The sequence below is a fragment of the Embiotoca jacksoni genome, unplaced genomic scaffold, assembly GCF_022577435.1.
Source record: "Embiotoca jacksoni isolate LCO1_2020_lvr unplaced genomic scaffold, fEmbJac1.0.p SCAF_1, whole genome shotgun sequence".
Classification (NCBI taxonomy): Eukaryota; Metazoa; Chordata; class Actinopteri; family Embiotocidae; genus Embiotoca; species Embiotoca jacksoni.
In genome coordinates this window covers 283,055-301,693 of record NW_027185229.1, presented here as the reverse complement: position 1 = coordinate 301,693, position 18,639 = coordinate 283,055, and the positions used below count along the sequence as shown (strand labels likewise).

At 44.0% G+C, this 18,639-nt stretch overlaps 1 protein-coding gene across 1 annotated transcript in view; it reads left to right on the top strand.

The window, feature by feature from the left end:
- The window catches only part of LOC138200264 (3'-5' exoribonuclease HELZ2-like), a 72,877-nt gene that overhangs the window by 29,851 nt on the left and 24,387 nt on the right, over positions 1-18,639 (top strand). Inside the window, exons 4-19 of the mRNA XM_069152841.1 lie at positions 277-384; positions 706-1,220; positions 1,587-2,213; positions 2,310-3,108; positions 3,808-3,883; positions 4,261-7,630; positions 7,759-7,844; positions 7,941-8,063; positions 8,146-8,301; positions 8,384-8,528; positions 8,603-8,734; positions 9,107-9,299; positions 9,947-10,093; positions 10,478-10,687; positions 17,195-17,351; positions 17,560-17,727. Coding sequence (XP_069008942.1) covers positions 277-384; positions 706-1,220; positions 1,587-2,213; positions 2,310-3,108; positions 3,808-3,883; positions 4,261-7,630; positions 7,759-7,844; positions 7,941-8,063; positions 8,146-8,301; positions 8,384-8,528; positions 8,603-8,734; positions 9,107-9,299; positions 9,947-10,093; positions 10,478-10,687; positions 17,195-17,351; positions 17,560-17,727 — 7,012 coding nt within the window. The remainder of the gene's footprint in view (positions 1-276; positions 385-705; positions 1,221-1,586; positions 2,214-2,309; positions 3,109-3,807; positions 3,884-4,260; positions 7,631-7,758; positions 7,845-7,940; positions 8,064-8,145; positions 8,302-8,383; positions 8,529-8,602; positions 8,735-9,106; positions 9,300-9,946; positions 10,094-10,477; positions 10,688-17,194; positions 17,352-17,559; positions 17,728-18,639) is intronic.

Genomic DNA, 18,639 nt, shown 5'->3' with positions numbered 1-18,639 from the left:
ATAAATATAACATGATAAATATAACATATCTTAGGGATAAATATAACATGTCTGAATGATAAATATAACATGTCTTCATGGTAAATATAAAATCTCTTAATGATAGATATAACATGATAAATATAACATGTCTTAATGATAAATATAACATGATAAGTATAACATTTCTTAACGGTAAATATAGCATGGTAAATATAACATGTCTTGATGGTGGTTGAGGTGGAATCATTTTTTTTATCTCATCAACCTAAATGATGTTTTCACAACTCTGAACAGATGTCTGAACACGTGGATGATGTCATCGTGTCCTGTGATGAAGATATCAGCGTGATGTGTGAGAAGACCAACGAGATGCTGAAGTGGAGCTTCCACGTTGAGACCGAGGTTCTTTTATTTGGATGTTCAGTCTTTTTTCCTGTGTGAGTGACAGTAAGTCCTTCTGACCGCCGTCTCTTCAGTCAGCTGGTCCAGAGGCACCTGACTCCTGACACCTCTCACAGTAACCACGGAAATGTGTTCCTGTGAGAAAACCTTCTGGATCTCATGGGGAACCAACAGAACAGAACCTGTGGGCTGTGTGTCAGCAGGACAGAGACATGCTCATTATAAAGTGAACATTTGTGTTTTAATGATCATTTCCCATCAGCCCCACAGAGCTGCGGGCTGAGTGTTCTGGTGTTCTGACCTGCCTCTCTGTGCCTCCAGAGGACTCTGGTCCATGTGGCGCTGCTGAAGCAGGAACCTGGAGCCTCCTTCTTCCTCGGCGACAGCCCCTCTGACCCCTGCATCTACTCCCCCGGGGAGCGCTTCCTCACTGAGGACACCACCTACACCATCCCCCTGTCCTTCATCTCCATCCACCCGGGCCGGTACCAGCAGTGGTTAGTAATGGACTTTGACATAAGACCGGTTCTCCTGAAGAAACTCCAGGTCAGAGTGGGCCAGCTGTCATGTGACGACCCGTCAGAGCCAACTGTGAACCACGGAACCACCTTTCAGCCCGCAGAGCGCTGGCACCGAGGGAACCGGGTCATCATCCCGTGTTCGTCCAGGACGGAGGAGGAGGAGCAGCTGCTGAACAACTACAAACCTCCACAGATCAACTTCCTGTTTACATCCTCCAGTAGCGACCACAAACCTCTGAACAAGGACAACTACCGGGAACGGATGCACCGGTTCCTTTATGACGAGGAGCAGGCAGAGGACCGGCTGGTGTCAAGGTAACGGAACCAAGGTGGTGGGAAGGTTCAGAGAGTTCTTGAACGCAGCACGATGATCAATCAGAGCAGGATCAACAAGCTTCATGAGGAAGTTATGTGCTTCCTCCTGCTGTGTGTGCATCACCGTGCTGTGTTCAGGAACACTCTTTGATGTTGTTCTGCTGTGTGTGCATCACCATGCTGCGTTCAGGAACATTCTCTGATGTTGTTCTGCTGTGTGTGCATCACTGTGCTGTGTTCAGGAACACTCTCTGATGTTGTTCTGCTGTGTGAGCATTGGCGTGCTGTGTTCAGGAACACTTTCTGATGTTGTTCTGCTGTGTTTTGAATCTCTACAAACTTCTGTCTCTGCTGGTTTTCTTTCAGACTAAATGTTTGTGGAGAAGTTTCTACACGGGACATTCTGTCCAGTCCTCAGTCTGGGATGGACGTGTCTCCTCGGGGACATCTCTTCTGTGTCGTCCCGACTCGTTGTCCTCTGACAGTGGACAGTCCTGAGGGACAGGTCTTGAAGCGGAGCGTCCACTGTGGCCTGATCGCTCCTTCCCCGTCCAGCGGTCCGAAGGTGTATGAAGCCAGCATGCTGAGAACCACCGAGAACCAGATGTTCCTGCTGCTGTCCAAACAGTGTTGCTCTGACCTGTCACTCAGAGCCGACGGGTTGTACCAGATGGAGGTCCAGTTCCAGCTGGACCGCCACAGCTTCTGCACCCTGCACAAGGCCGTGGACCTGCTGCCTGACACACGCAGAGTTCTACCGGACCTGCACAACTGTGCGGTTCCCATCAGTGATGTTCTCTATGAGAAGCTGAACACCAAGCAGCAGTCGGCGGTCCACTTCATCACTGGGAGGTCCGGCGCCCAACAGTTTGTGGCTCCGCTCCTCATCTACGGCCCGTTTGGAACCGGGAAGACGTTGACGTTGGCGACAGCAGCCAGAGAGCTGATTAGGCAGCCGCACAACAAGGTTCTGATCTGCACGCACACCAACAGGTAAATATTCACTCATTCATCGTCAGTCTGAACCAACAGGTAAACGTTCACTCGTTCATTCTCAGTCTGTTTCATGAACGAGGTGTTCCCTGTCAGTTCTGCAGATCTGTACGTCAGAGATCACTTTCATCCCTTCATCAGCGGTGACAACGATTCACTGAAGCCTCTTCGGATCAAAGCCAACAAACACGGAACCGCCGTTTCTGCCACCGACAAGGTCACTCTCAAATACTGTTTCCGGTCTGAAGATGGAACATCTTTTCTCCCACCGACCAAAGCTGCGTTGGATCGCCACAACGTCGTCATAACGACCACAATGATGGCCCGACACGTTCAAGAGCTGCAGCTGGCCGAAGGATTCTTCAGCCACATCCTCATCGACGAAGCCTCCCAGATGCTCGAGTGTGAAGCTCTGATGGCGCTTGGTCTCGGCGGTCCAAACACCCGGCTGGTTCTGGCCGGAGATCACATGCAGATGGGTCCGAGGCTTTTCTCCGTGGAGGACGACCAGCGCTCACATCACACTCTCCTCACCCGCCTGTTCCACTTATACCAGGGCCAGCGGTGTGAAGCAGCCCTCAGCAGCCGCATCATCTTCAGTGAAAACTACCGCTCCACCGCCGAGATCGTACACTTTGTCTCCACCAACTTCTACGTTGGGAAGAACGATGTCATCAAAGCTTCGGGAAATATTCCAGCTCCTGCAGACGGCCACGCCCTCAAGTTTACCCACGTCAGAGGAGAGTGTCTCCTGGACACGGCGTCCATGTCCTGGTACAACAGACAGGAAGTGGACGCAGTGATCGAAGCAGTGAAAGACGTCCTTGAACGATGGCCGCCAACGTGGGGACTGAAAGACCAGACATCAGTGTGTGTTCTGTCGGAGGGGGTTCAGGTAAACCTCTAGCTTACCTCTAACTAACCTCTAACAACTAATCCCTAACTAACCTCTAACCTCTAATGAACCTGTAACTTCTAACCGCTAACAAACCTTTAACCTCTAACTAACCTCTAACAGACCTCTAACTTACCTCTAACCTCCAATGAACCTCTAACCTCTAACTTACCTTTAACCTCTAATGAACCACTAACCTCTAACCTATAACTAACCTCTAACAACTAACCTCTAACTAACCACTAACAAACCTCTAACCTCTAACAAACCTCTAACGTACATCTAATGACTAACCTCTAACTAACCTTTAAGGTCTAACCTCTAATGAACCTCTAACGAACCTCTAACCTCTAACGACTAACCTCTAATGAACATCTAACATCTAACTAACCTCTAACCTCCAACAAACCTCTAACCGCTAACTAACCGCTAACTAACCGCTAACCTCTAACTAACCTGTAATGACTACTAACCAACTTCAAACTAACCTCTAACAACTAACCTCTAATGACTAACTTCTAACCAACCTCTAACTAACCTCTAACCAACCTCAAACTAAGCTCTAACTAACCTCTAACAACTAACGTCTAACCAAACTCTAACCAACCTCAAACTAAACTCTAACTAACCTCTAACAACTAACCTCTAACCAACCTCAAACTAAACTTTTTAATAACAGGATTCTGATTCGTGTTTCAGGTGCGACGGATCCGAGCAGCTCTCTCTAAGAAAAGCTTCAGCCGAGTCCACGTGGAGAACCTGGCCAACGTTCAGGGTAATTTTCTTATTGAGACCTGCTGCAGGATTATTATTATTATTATATTATTATTATGTCAGACATAAAGTGAAGCTGACCTGAACAACTGTCTTACTGTTCAAATGTTGTAATGCTACGAGGGAGAGAGTGTCCCTGAACGCAGCACGGTGCTGCACACGGAGCAGGACGATCAGTCACCTTCATCAGAATGTGTTAAGCGTTCCTAATGTTCTGGTTCCGGCGGTTCCGTTAACGTGTGGATCTGCCGGTCTTGATCAGTAACTCTACTTCCTGCAGGATCCGTTCCGTCTCAGACCTTTTTATCTGCCATTTGATTTCCTTTTATAGACGCTTCTATAATTTTACATCCGAAAATTCTCCTCGTCTGTCACCAGGAAAACAGTTCCGAGCGGTCGTCATGACGGCCGTGCAGACCCGCGACAGCCTGAACCCGTCCCACCTGGCCGGCTTGGAGCTCTTCAACGACGCCCGCGTGTTGAACACGGCGATGACCCGGGCTCAGTCCCAGGTTCTGGTGGTGGGAGACGCTGCTGCTCTCTGCTGCTTTGGGAAGTGTTCAGGAATCTGGAAGAGCTTCATTGACCACTGCATCAGCAGCGGCAGCGCCGCGCCGCAACACTTCACCAAACAGTTCTTCGAGAGAGATGTTCTGGAAACGACCCGGTTTCAGAGGCCGCAGCGTGTTGAGGAGACACTCACGGCCAGCGACGCCATCCTTCAGGAGCTCGAAGATGAATATGAACAGCTGAAGGAGAAATACAGTTGTGATGAAGAGGAGTCTGAAGACCAGAATCAGAACCGGTCCAGAGCATCCCACGCTGACGGGGGCGTTTCAGAGCTGCTTAGAAAACAACCGCACAACTTCCAGCAGGGGACGATGTTCAGAGAGTCGCACAAGAGAGGCTATGTGGTTCCCTTCCACGACCCCAGCAGACACATTGCAATCAAGGGGAGGGAGAACCTGGGGAAGGCCTTCACCGGAGACCAGGTGGTCCTCCAGACAGCCCGGGTGGTCAACATCACCAGGAAAGAAGAGTCGGCCCGGGTTCTGGTGTGTCAGCTGGAGGACGAAGATCATAGCAAGCCGAGGAGGCCGAACTGTAACAGTAAATTCATCAAAAGGACGATGATACCGCTGACAAGAACTGAGCCCAAAATACGCATCCTGATCCACAAGCGGAGGCGCCACTTCCTGCCCATATGGAGGCAGGTGGAGGGACAGTGGGAGATTGAAGGTGAGGAGCGCCTCAAGGAGAACCTGAGGCTGAACTACGTGTTCATGGTGCAGGTGATCTCCTGGAAGGAGACCTGTTTCTACCCGCTGGGCTACGTGCTGCGTGTCCTCCCGGTCGCAGCGAGTCTGATGAACGGACTCCAGATCCTGAACGAAGAGTTCAAAGTTACACACAACACACACAGATCAGACAAAGCCACATCCTTAACCAATGAAGACGAAGACGAAGCGCTCAGACTGGACCTGCGTGACGTCATCACGTTCACTGTGGATCCAAACGGAGCAGAAGACCTGGACGACGCCATCAGCATCCGGGAGGACGGAGACCGCTACGAGCTCGGAGTCCATATCGCCGACGTGGCTAGTTTTGTGAGTCCAGACGGGGAATTAGATCGTGAGGCCAAACAACGTGGGTCCTCGTTCTACCCTGGGAGACACAGGCCGGTCCACATGTTCCCCCAGGACCTGAGCACGGGACACTTCAGTCTGCGGGCGGGAGCCGAGCGCAGGGTGGTGTCTCTGATGTTCACCGTGGACAAGGACACACAGCGGGTGGTCGAAGCGCCAACCTTCCAGCTGTCTCTCATCACCTCCGACCGGCAGCTGACGTATGAGGAGGCAGAAGTCTTCATCTCCGACAGGTACCAGCAGGGACGCAGGTTCGAGTCGGTGCCAGACTGCGTCACCGCCGCTTACTGTTTTGCTAAAGCTCAGCGGAAGGCCCGGCTGGTGGACTGGGCGTACGCTCAGCCAGACGACGACAGGGTGGCGGGGAAACGTAAAGCTCACCTGATGATCGAAGAGCTGAGCATCTTATTTAACAAACATGCATCTGAGACTCTGATCGACTCCCCAAAGACCCGTTACCACACGCCGCTGCGCTGTCAGGCCCCACCTGAGAGGCTGCAGGAGTTCCAGGAGAATTGCGGGGACCTCATCCCTCTCTCGTTTTATCTGCGCCACAGATTTCACCACGACAACCAAAGCCCGAGCTGTGAAACCTTCCGCGTCCTCACCGAAGTGTGGCGAGACATCCAGTCCGCTGCCAGAGCGGGAGACACGGACAAAATGGTGGACCTCGTTGCTGCAGACGACCTCCACCCTCTGCTGCAGCCTGTCATGGAGCAGTTCAGACGCTACTACAGTAAAGCTTACGTCACCCGTTCCAAGTCTGGCCACAAAGCAGAAGTGGGTCACTACTCTCTGAACCTGCCGTCCTACACGTACGCCTCCTCCCCCATCCGGCGCTACATGGACATCATCCTGCAGAGACTCCTCCACGCCGTCATCCGGAACGGGAGCGTCCACTACTCTCGGACAGACATCTCCACGCTGTGCAGTCAGTTTGAACAAACCTTCAAGAAAACCAAGGAGTACGAGCAGAAGGCCGAGCAGATGTCCTACGCAGTGAGCGTGAAGAAACAGAGCGCTTCCAAGCTGGCCTTCGTTGTTGGCGTGGAGCCCGAAGGAGATGGGTTCTCTGTGTCCTTCCCTTTCAACAAGAACATATTCTCTGTGAGTCTGTCCGTCATGTACAAAGACTTACAGCTCGAGGACCAGCCAGTTTATGATAAAGAGCATCGCAGCATCTGTCTGAGGTGGAGGAGGAGAATTTACGCAGCAGACGCCATGCAGATCCACCAGCAGCTGAAACTGATGTCCGACTGGGGTCCCTGCTCCGAGATCCCTCTGACCACGTGGAGGGCGATTGTCGAGGCCATCGACGGAGACAAGCTGGACGATGCAAAGTCTCTCATCCTTGAGGCCAAACCGAAGCAGTTGGAGAGACCGACCGCTGCTCCGGAGTCGCCTGCGGTTCCTGTCGGTCCGACCGAGTCCTCTGAGGAGCAGAGCAAGCACTGGGTGGACATCCAGCACCCTCTGCAGCCCGGGGACACCCTCCACATGCAGATGACCTCGGAGGTGAGGAGAGGGTACCACGTGCCCGCCGTGCAGCTGCTGCACATCAAACCAAAGTTTGAGATCTGCGTGGAGCACGTCCACAGCCCCATCACCTGCTTCTCCACGTCTGCAGACGACCCAACCAGGATCCAGTACAGCGACACGCAGGAGTACATTCGCATCTGGAAACCGCTGTGTGACATGGAGTCAGCCGCCACCGCAGTGGACGAGAGCGACGGCATCATCATTGAGAACCTGGTGGTGGCGTTCAGTCAGGTGCAGGAAGGAATGCTGACAGGAAGCTTCTTCCTCCCGGTGGAGTGGACCGAGCAATGGGCAATCGAATGTGACCTGGCAAAGTGTTTCCTGTGTATCCGGAGACGAGGTCTGAAGCTGAGTCCGACCCTGGAACATTCGACCGCGGTGGACCCGCCTATGTTCACCTGGGTGGCCCATTGCGTCACCACCACGGCACAACCACGTGACCAGAACGGACATCAAGTGAACTTCTTTGTCAGGCACCTGGCAATGGAGACGATTCCTGAGTGCGTGTTTCAGAGGAACACTCGTTTCACGGTGGAAATCATCCCTAAGCTGCTGCCCAACATGTAAGTTCAAAGGTCGTAAGTTCAAAGGTCGTTCATGTGATCTCTTAAGCTCACATCCTCCTGCTCTGACAGACACTTTACAGACAGATTCAGTTGCTGACACTTTCTTTCATTCATTTATTTCGTAGCCGGAAGGAGAGCGCGGTGGTCAACATCACATCCGCCTGTGAACTGGTCCAGAGCGTCGCGCTGGGCCAAAGGATTCCCAGAGAGGGTACGTTCACCAGCAACACTCATCCACCAGCAAATATTCTCTGAGACTGAACACAGACCTACCAACAGATGCTCATTTGTCTTCTTGTGCTTGCAGTACAAGCAGGGTGGCGTGGTGTGAGGGGGGAGCTGGACGGACTCCCGAACCTCAACCCAAGTCAGCACCGTGCTGTGGATAAAGCTCTCCATAGCACCTTCACACTGATCCAGGGCCCGCCTGGTAGGACCAGAACCTCAGCTGCATCTTGATGCTGCAGATTCTCTGCAGAGACTTTAATCCTGTTTCTCCGTTTCTCTCTCAGGAACCGGAAAGACCGTTGTGGGCGTTCACATCGTGTTCCGCTTCTTTCAGCAGAACTCTCAGAACTTAAGGAAGGTTTCCGACCCAAAGGACAAGAACAAGCAACAGGTGATTCTGTACTGCGGCCCGTCCAACAAGTCTGTGGATGTTGTAGCAGGTGAGTGACTGTCTGTGTCTGCTGACCTCTGACCCCTCTGTGTGGTACTCATGTTGTTCTCTGTGTGTCTGTTGTAACACAGAGTACCTGATGAGGTTTAAGGACCGCCTCCGGCCCCTCCGGGTCTACAGCCAGCAGGTGGAGATGCTGGACTACCCATTTCCAGACCCTACGCTACAGTTCTCCCAGAGGACGCTTCGCCAGGACCGTTCCAAACAGGAGCTCAGGTACCGAGTTCGCCCTCCGAGACTCTGAAACATCTCCTTCATGATGAACTAACGCTGTCGTATTTCACATTCAGGAGCATCACTCTGCATCACCGCATGCGACAGGACCACAACATCTTCTCGGAACCAATCAAAGCTTTTGACGAACGCATCAAACTGGCCCAAGAGAAGAAAGGACCACAGCTGATGGCTTCGGAGGTCAAAATGTAAGTTCACATGAACTACATGTCTCTTTCAGTTTTTAAAATGAAAATGTTCAAAAAATCTGTTTGTCAGTAAAAAAAAAAAAAAAAAAAAAAAAAGGAAGATTCCAGCTTGGTGTTCCTGCTTTCACCTCTTTAAACAGGATTTTTAATATTAACATAATATAATAATATGTATATATATATATATATATATATTATATTAATATTTTTGATAAATGTTGGAAAGTGTTTATCAAACTATTTAAGCAGCATCAGACTGTAGTTAGTCAAACTTCACATGTTGTCATTCTGATTATTCTCTGGATTTATCTGCAGGCTGGACGGATGTTTGAAGAACTTTATTCTAACTACATGCATTGTTTCTCCTCTCAGATACAAAAAACTTCTGAGAGATGCTCGGGAGTTTGAGCTTCGGCAGCATGACATCATTCTGTGCACATGTACTCAGGCTTCCACTCCGAGTCTCACCAAGACCGTCAGCGCTCGTCAGATCCTCATTGATGAATGTGCGATGGCCACTGAACCTCAGGCCATGATCCCACTGGTCTGCAACAAACCTGAGAAGGTATGCTCTTCTTCAGGTCAGCTCCCGGTGCAGCTTATTTACCAACAACACCATATTATTTACTAACAACACCACCTTATTTACGAACAACAACAGTCTATTTACTAACAACATCAGTCTATTTATTAACACAACATCGGTGATGTTTGGAGCACCTTGCTCTTCATCAGTGTTGTTAATAAATGAGTTGCATCGGGAGCTTTAAGTGTGAATAATTTACTTGTGTGGAGGGCAACTGTAGAACCATGAATTCAGAGATCAGAGCCTGAACCTCCAGACCAGTCGGTCAGGTTCCTCCTGGTTAAAGTCTGGATGATGTCGGCCGGCTCCTTCTTCACTCATTACCAACTGACAACACGCTGCAGCACAGAGGCTTTAAAGGAGGAGAGATGATCTGATTGGCTGATTGAAGTCAGCTGTGACACACCTTCTAACTGGACTCTAAGGTTTTAAGGGTTCTCAGTTCTTCACTTGACGTTGGTTTCAGTAACTTTGGGGATCTTAAAGGATCCTTCAGTGAGATAAAAGCCTTCATGAAGACGACCACCAGAGTTTGGAGCTCTGCAACGCTGCCTTGTGAAGCTCATTTATTGATCATCTCTTGATCGTCTCTTATGATTTATTAATCTCTTTAATATGTCTTTCAGATCGTTTTGATTGGCGACCACAAACAGCTGCGACCCATCGTGAGGAACGAGCGTGTGAAGAAGCTTGGGATGGCCAAGTCCCTGTTTGAGCGCTACTACACCATGCACGAGAGCCGCGCTGTGATGCTGGAGACGCAGTACAGGATGGTGAGAACACGCGTGTGCTACTGTGTCATATGTACAATAAGAAGTATGTGTCAGGTTTCCATGGAAACTGAAATGCTCAGAAAGTTTAGACTCATTTCAAAACACAAAATATTCTTAAAAAAAACTTTTCAGATCAGAGGTATTGATCAGCTGTTAGAAACAGGGCCATGGAGGAGTTCTCAGGTGTGGATAGACTCCATGGTGCTGTCAGTCAAACACTGAGAGCCAGTCGGGGACGTTCCTCACTCCGTCTGCATCTCACTGAGATGATGTCATCGTTAACATTATGATATAAAAATGATAAGAAGAATGTTCAAGGGGTCTTCTGATCTGTATCGACCTACCACATGTTTATTTACATTTTATTAATCATGTCCTTCACAGCATGAGGACATCTGTGAGTTCCCATCCAACGAATTTTACGATGGAAAGCTGGAGACTGGTGTCCAGCAGCCTGCCAGCGTCCTGCGTGTGGACGGAAGGACGGTGTCCATCGTCTTTGGGAACGTCAAAGGAAAAACCGTCAGTCTGGTTGTCAGCACCAACAAGGGCAACGAGAACTCAAAGGCCAACCAGGAGGAGAGAGACAGAGTGGTAACGGACCAACACTCAGTATCACATTAAAAAACACAGATAGTACTAACCATCAGTATTACCTTAATATGCACAGATAATACTAACCCACAGTATCACATTAATATGCACAGACAGTACTAACCCTCAGTATCACATTAAAAAACACAGATAGTACTAACGCTCAGTATCACATTAAAAAACACAGATAGTACTAACCCTCAGTATCACATTAAAAAACACAGATAGTACTAACCCACAGTATCACATTAATATGCACAGATAGTACTAACCCTCAGTATCACATTAATATGCACAGATAGTACTAACCCTCAGTATCACATTAATATGCACAGATAGTACTAACCCTCAGTATCACATTAATATGCACAGATAGTACTAACCCACAGTATCACATTAATATGCACAGACAGTACTAACCCTCAGTATCACATTAAAAAACACAGATAGTACTAACCCTCAGTATCACATTAAAAAACACAGATAGTACTAACCCTCAGTATCACATTAAAAAACACAGATAGTACTAACCCTCAGTATCACATTAATATGCACAGATAGTACTAACCCTCAGTATCACATTAATATGCACAGATAGTACTAACCCTCAGTATTACATTAATATGCAGATAGTACTAACCCTCAGTATCACATTAATATGCACAGATAGTACTAACCCTCAGTATCACATTAATATGCGCAGATAGTACTAACCCTCAGTATCACATTAAAAAACACAGATAGTACTAACCCACAGTATCACATTAATATGCACAGATAGTACTAACCCTCAGTATCACATTAATATGCACAGATAGTACTAACCCTCAGTATCACATTAATATGCGCAGATAGTACAAACCCTCAGTATCACATTAAAAAACACAGATAGTACTAACCCACAGTATCACATTAATATGCGCAGATAGTACTAACCCTCAGTATCACATTAATATGCACAGATAGTACTAACCCTCAGTATCACATTAATATGCACAGATAGTACTAACCCTCAGTATCACATTAAAAAACACAGATAGTACTAACCCACAGTATCACATTAATATGCACAGATAGTACTAACCCTCAGTATCACATTAATATGCACAGATAGTACTAACCCACAGTATCACATTAAAAAAGACAGATAGTACTAACCCTCAGTATCACATTAATATGCACAGATAGTACTAACCCTCAGTATTACATGAATATACACAGATAGTACTAACCCTCAGTATCACATTAATATGCACAGATAGTACTAACCCTCAGTATCACATTAAAAAACACAGATAGTACTAACCCTCAGTATCACATTAAAAAACACAGATAGTACTAACCCTCAGTATCACATTAAAAAACACAGATAGTACTAACCCTCAGTATCACATTAATATGCACAGATAGTACTAACCCTCAGTATCACATTAATATGCACAGATAGTACTAACCCTCAGTATCACATTAATATGCACAGATAGTACTAACCCTCAGTATTACATGAATATACACAGATAGTACTAACCCTCAGTATCACATTGATATACACAGATAGTACTAACCCTCAGTATCACATTAAAAAACACAGATAGTACTAACCCTCAGTATCACATTAATATGCACAGATAGTACTAACCCTCAGTATCACATGAATATGCACAGATAGTACTAACCCACAGTATCACATTAATATACACAGATAGTACTAACCCTCAGTATCACATTAAAAAACACAGATAGTACTAACCCTCAGTATCACATTAATATGCACAGATAGTAATAACCCTCAGTATCACATTAATATGCACAGATAGTACTAACCCACAGTATCACATTAATATGCACAGATAGTACTAACCCTCAGTATCACATTAATATGCACAGATAGTACTAACGCTCAGTATCACATTAATATGCACAGATAGTACTAACCCTCAGTATCACATTAATATGCACAGATAGTACTAACCCTCAGTATCACATTAATATACACAGATAGTACTAACCCTCAGTATCACATTAAAAAACACAGATAGTACTAACCCTCAGTATCACATTAAAAAACACAGATAGTACTAACCCTCAGTATCACATTAAAAAACACATAGTACTAACCCTCAGTATCACATTAATATGCACAGATAGTACTAACCCACAGTATCACATTAATATGCACAGATAGTACTAACCCTCAGTATCACATTAATATGCACAGATAGTACTAACCCTCAGTATCACATTAATATGCACAGATAGTACTAACCCTCAGTATCACATTAAAGAACACAGATAGTACTAACCCTCAGTATCACATTAAAAAACACAGATAGTACTAACCCACAGTATCACATTAATATGCACAGATAGTACTAACCCACAGTATCACATTAATATGCACAGATAGTACAAACCCACAGTATCACATTAATATGCACAGATAGTACTAACCCTCAGTATCACATTAATATGCACAGATAGTACTAACCCTCAGTATCACATTGATATACACAGATAGTACTAACCCTCAGTATCACATTAAAAAACACAGATAGTACTAACCCTCAGTATCACATTAATATGCACAGATAGTACTAACCCTCAGTATCACATGAATATGCACAGATAGTACTAACCCACAGTATCACATTAATATACACAGATAGTACTAACCCTCAGTATCACATTAAAAAACACAGATAGTACTAACCCTCAGTATCACATTAATATGCACAGATAGTAATAACCCTCAGTATCACATTAATATGCACAGATAGTACTAACCCACAGTATCACATTAATATGCACAGATAGTACTAACCCTCAGTATCACATTAATATGCACAGATAGTACTAACGCTCAGTATCACATTAATATGCACAGATAGTACTAACCCTCAGTATCACATTAATATGCACAGATAGTACTAACCCTCAGTATCACATTAATATACACAGATAGTACTAACCCTCAGTATCACATTAAAAAACACAGATAGTACTAACCCTCAGTATCACATTAAAAAACACAGATAGTACTAACCCTCAGTATCACATTAAAAAACACATAGTACTAACCCTCAGTATCACATTAATATGCACAGATAGTACTAACCCACAGTATCACATTAATATGCACAGATAGTACTAACCCTCAGTATCACATTAATATGCACAGATAGTACTAACCCTCAGTATCACATTAATATGCACAGATAGTACTAACCCTCAGTATCACATTAAAGAACACAGATAGTACTAACCCTCAGTATCACATTAAAAAACACAGATAGTACTAACCCACAGTATCACATTAATATGCACAGATAGTACTAACCCACAGTATCACATTAATATGCACAGATAGTACAAACCCACAGTATCACATTAATATGCACAGATAGTACTAACCCTCAGTATCACATTAATATGCACAGATAGTACTAACCCTCAGTATCACATTAATATACACAGATAGTACTAACCCTCAGTATTACATGAATATACACAGATAGTACTAACCCTCAGTATCACATTAATATGCACAGATAGTACTAACCCTCAGTATTACATTAAAAAACACAGATAGTACTAACCCTCAGTATCACATTAAAAAACACAGATAGTACTAACCCTCAGTATCACATTAAAAAACACAGGTAGTACTAACCCACAGTATCACATTAATATGCACAGATAGTACTAACCCTCAGTATCACATTAAAAAACACAGATAGTACTAACCCACAGTATCACATTAATATGTACAGATAGTACTAACCCTCAGTATCACATTAAAAAACACAGATAGTACTAACCCACAGTATCACATTAATACGCACAGATAGTACTAACCCTCAGTATCACATTAATATGCACAGATAGTACTAACCCACAGTATCACATTAATATACACAGATAGTACTAACCCTCAGTATCACATTAATATGCACAGACAATACTAACCCTCAGTATCACATTAAAAAACACAGATAGTACTAACCCTCAGTATCACATTAATATACACAGATAGTACTAACCCTCAGTATCACATTAATATGCACAGACAATACTAACCCTCAGTATCACATTAAAAAACACAGATAGTACTAACCCACAGTATCACATTAATATGCACAGACAATACTAACCCTCAGTATCACATTAAAAAACACAGATAGTACTAACCCTCAGTATCACATTAAAAAAAACAGATAGTACTAACCCTCAGTATCACATTAATATGCACAGATAGTACTAACCCACAGTATCACATTAAAAAACACAGATAGTACTAACCCTCAGTATCACATTAAAAAATACAGATAGTACTAACCCACAGTATCACATTAATATGCACAGATAGTACTAACCCACAGTATTACATTAATATGCACAGATAGTACTAACCCTCAGTATCACATTAAAAAACACAGATAGTACTAACCCTCAGTATCACATTAATATACACAGATAGTACTAACCCTCAGTATCACATTAATATGCACAGACAATACTAACCCTCAGTATCACATTAAAAAACACAGATAGTACTAACCCTCAGTATCACATTAAAAAAAACAGATAGTACTAACCCTCAGTATCACATTAATATGCACAGATAGTACTAACCCACAGTATCACATTAAAAAACACAGATAGTACTAACCCTCAGTATCACATTAAAAAATACAGATAGTACTAACCCACAGTATCACATTAATATGCACAGATAGTACTAACCCACAGTATTACATTAATATGCACAGATAGTACTAACCCTCAGTATCACATTAATATGCACAGATAGTACTAACCCTCAGTATCACATTAAAAAACACAGATAGTGCTAACCCACAGTATCACATTAATATGCACAGATAGTACTAACCCACAGTATCACATTAATATGCACAGATAGTACTAACCCTCAGTATCACATTAATATGCACAGATAGTACTAACCCACAGTATCACATTAAAAAACACAGATAGTACTAACCCTCAGTATCACATTAATATGCACAGATAGTAATAACCCTCAGTATCACATTAATATGCACAGATAGTACTAACCCTCAGTATCACATTAAAAAACACAGATAGTACTAACCCTCAGTATCACATTAATATGCACAGATAGTAATAACCCTCAGTATCACATTAATATGCACAGATAGTACTAACCCACAGTATCACATTAAAAAACACAGATAGTACTAACCCTCAGTATCACATTAATATGCACAGATAGTACTAACCCTCAGTATTACATTAATATGCACAGATAGTACTAACCCACAGTATCACATTAAAAAACACAGATAGTACTAACCCTCAGTATCACATTAAAAAACACAGATAGTACTAACCCACAGTATCACATTTATATGCACAGATAGTACTAACCCTCAGTATCACATTAAAAAACACAGATAGTACTAACCCACAGTATCACATTAATATGCACAGATAGTACTAACCCACAGTATCACATTAATATGCACAGATAGTACTAACCCTCAGTATCACATTAATATGCACAGATAGTACTAACCCACAGTATCACATTAAAAAACACAGATAGTACTAACCCTCAGTATCACATTAATATGCACAGATAGTACTAACCCTCAGTATCACATTAAAAAACACAGATAGTACTAACCCTCAGTATCACATTAATATGCACAGATAGTACTAACCCTCAGTATTACATTAATATGCACAGATAGTACTAACCCTCAGTATCACATTAAAAAACACAGATAGCACTAAACCACAGTATCACATTAATATGCACAGATAGTACAAACCCACAGTATCACATTAATATGCACAGATAGTACTAACCCTCAGTATCACATTAATACACACAGATAGTACTATCCCTCAGTATCACATTAATACACACAGATAGTACTAACCCTCAGTATCACATTAAAAAACAGAGATAGTACTAACCCTCAGTATCACATTAATATGCACAGATAGTACTAACCCTCAGTATCACATTAAAAAACACAGATAGTACTAACCCTCAGTATCACATTAAAAAATACAGATAGTACTAACCCTCAGTATCACATTAATATACACAGATCGTACTAACCCTCAGTATCACATTAATATGCACAGATAGTACTAACCCACAGTATCACATTAATACACACAGATAGTACTATCCCTCAGTATCACATTAATACACACAGATAGTACTAACCCTCAGTATCACATTAAAAAACAGAGATAGTACTAACCCTCAGTATCACATTAATATGCACAGATAGTACTAACCCTCAGTATCACATTAAAAAACACAGATAGTACTAACCCACAGTATCACATTAAAAAACACAGATAGTACTAACCCTCAGTATCACATTAATATACACAGATCGTACTAACCCTCAGTATCACATCAAAAAACACAGATAGTACTAACCCTCAGTATTACATGAATATACAGATGTCCTTGTCTCCGTCTCTGTCTCCGGTCCTTTGCAGGTTGCCGTAGCTCAGCAGCTCGTGCAGACTGCCAACATTGACCAGCAGAGTATCGTGATTCTGTCGCCATACAACGCACAAGTTTCAGAAATCAGAGACGAGCTGAAGAAGAAGAAGTTAAACAACGTCGGTGTCAACACAATCACAAAGAGCCAAGGTGAGGTCACATTCGATGTTTGTAGTTGTTTTAATGTTGTAGTTTGTTGTAGTTTGTCATTTGGTAATTTGGTGAAGAACTGAAAGATGTCGTGAAATTAATTAACCTTTAACATATCGTTGAGGTACTCCAGCTGACTCTCTTCCAGAGAACACGCGTGTGATTTAAAGGAACAGCTCATCATGTCCCGCCTCCCTTTGCATTCCAGGAAGTGAGTGGCGTTACGTGCTCATATCGACAGTGTGCTCTCTACCAACGGAGGAGATCGACACTGAGCCGGACCGAGCCTGGCTGTCCAAACATCTGGGCTTCGTGGGCGATCCCAACCAGATCAATGTGGCCATCACACGGGCCAAAGAGGGACTCTGCATCATCGGTGAGGACGCAGATCGTCTTTTCAACTGTTCACATCCCATAATGTCACTTCCTGTTAGAGATTTCATTTAACATCAAATTATTATTTTCATTCAATTTACACTCAGTCATGTAGATACCAGTGGTCCTCAAGGATTTATGAAAAACGTGTGTGAAGACGTGTGTGTCCTTTGTGCAGCATCATAACGTGTGTGTCCTTTGTGTAGCATCATAACATCTGTGTTTCTTTTCTGTACCATAACGTGTGTGTCCTTTGTGTAGCATCATAACATCTGTGTGTCCTTTGTGTAGCATCATAACATCTGTGTGTCCTTTGTGTAGCATCATAACATCTGTGTGTCTTTTCTGTACCATAACGTGTGTGTCCTTTGTGTAGCATCATAACATCTGTGTGTCCTTTGTGTAGCATCATAACATCTGTGTGTCCTTTGTGTAGCATCATAACATCTGTGTGTCTTTTCTGTAGCATAATGTGTGTGTCCTTTGTGTAGCATCATAACGTGTTTGTCCTTTGTGTAGCATCATAATGTGTGTGTCCTTTGTGTAGCATCATAACATGTGTGTGTCCTTTGTGTAGCATCATAACATGTGTGTGTCCTTTGTGGAGCATCATAACATGTGTGTGTCCTTTGTGTAGCATCATAACATGTGTGTGTCCTTTGTGGAGCATCATAACATGTGTGTGTCCTTTGTGTAGCATCATAACATGTGTGTCCTTTGTGTAGCATCATAACGTGTGTGTCCTTTTGTAGCATCATAACATGTGTGTGTCCTTTGTGTAGCATCATAACATGTGTGTCCTTTGTGTAGCATCATAACGTGTGTGTCCTTTTGTAGCATCATAACATGTGTGTGTCCTTTTTGTAGCATCGTAACGTGTGTGTCCTTTTGTAGCATCATAACATGTGTGTGT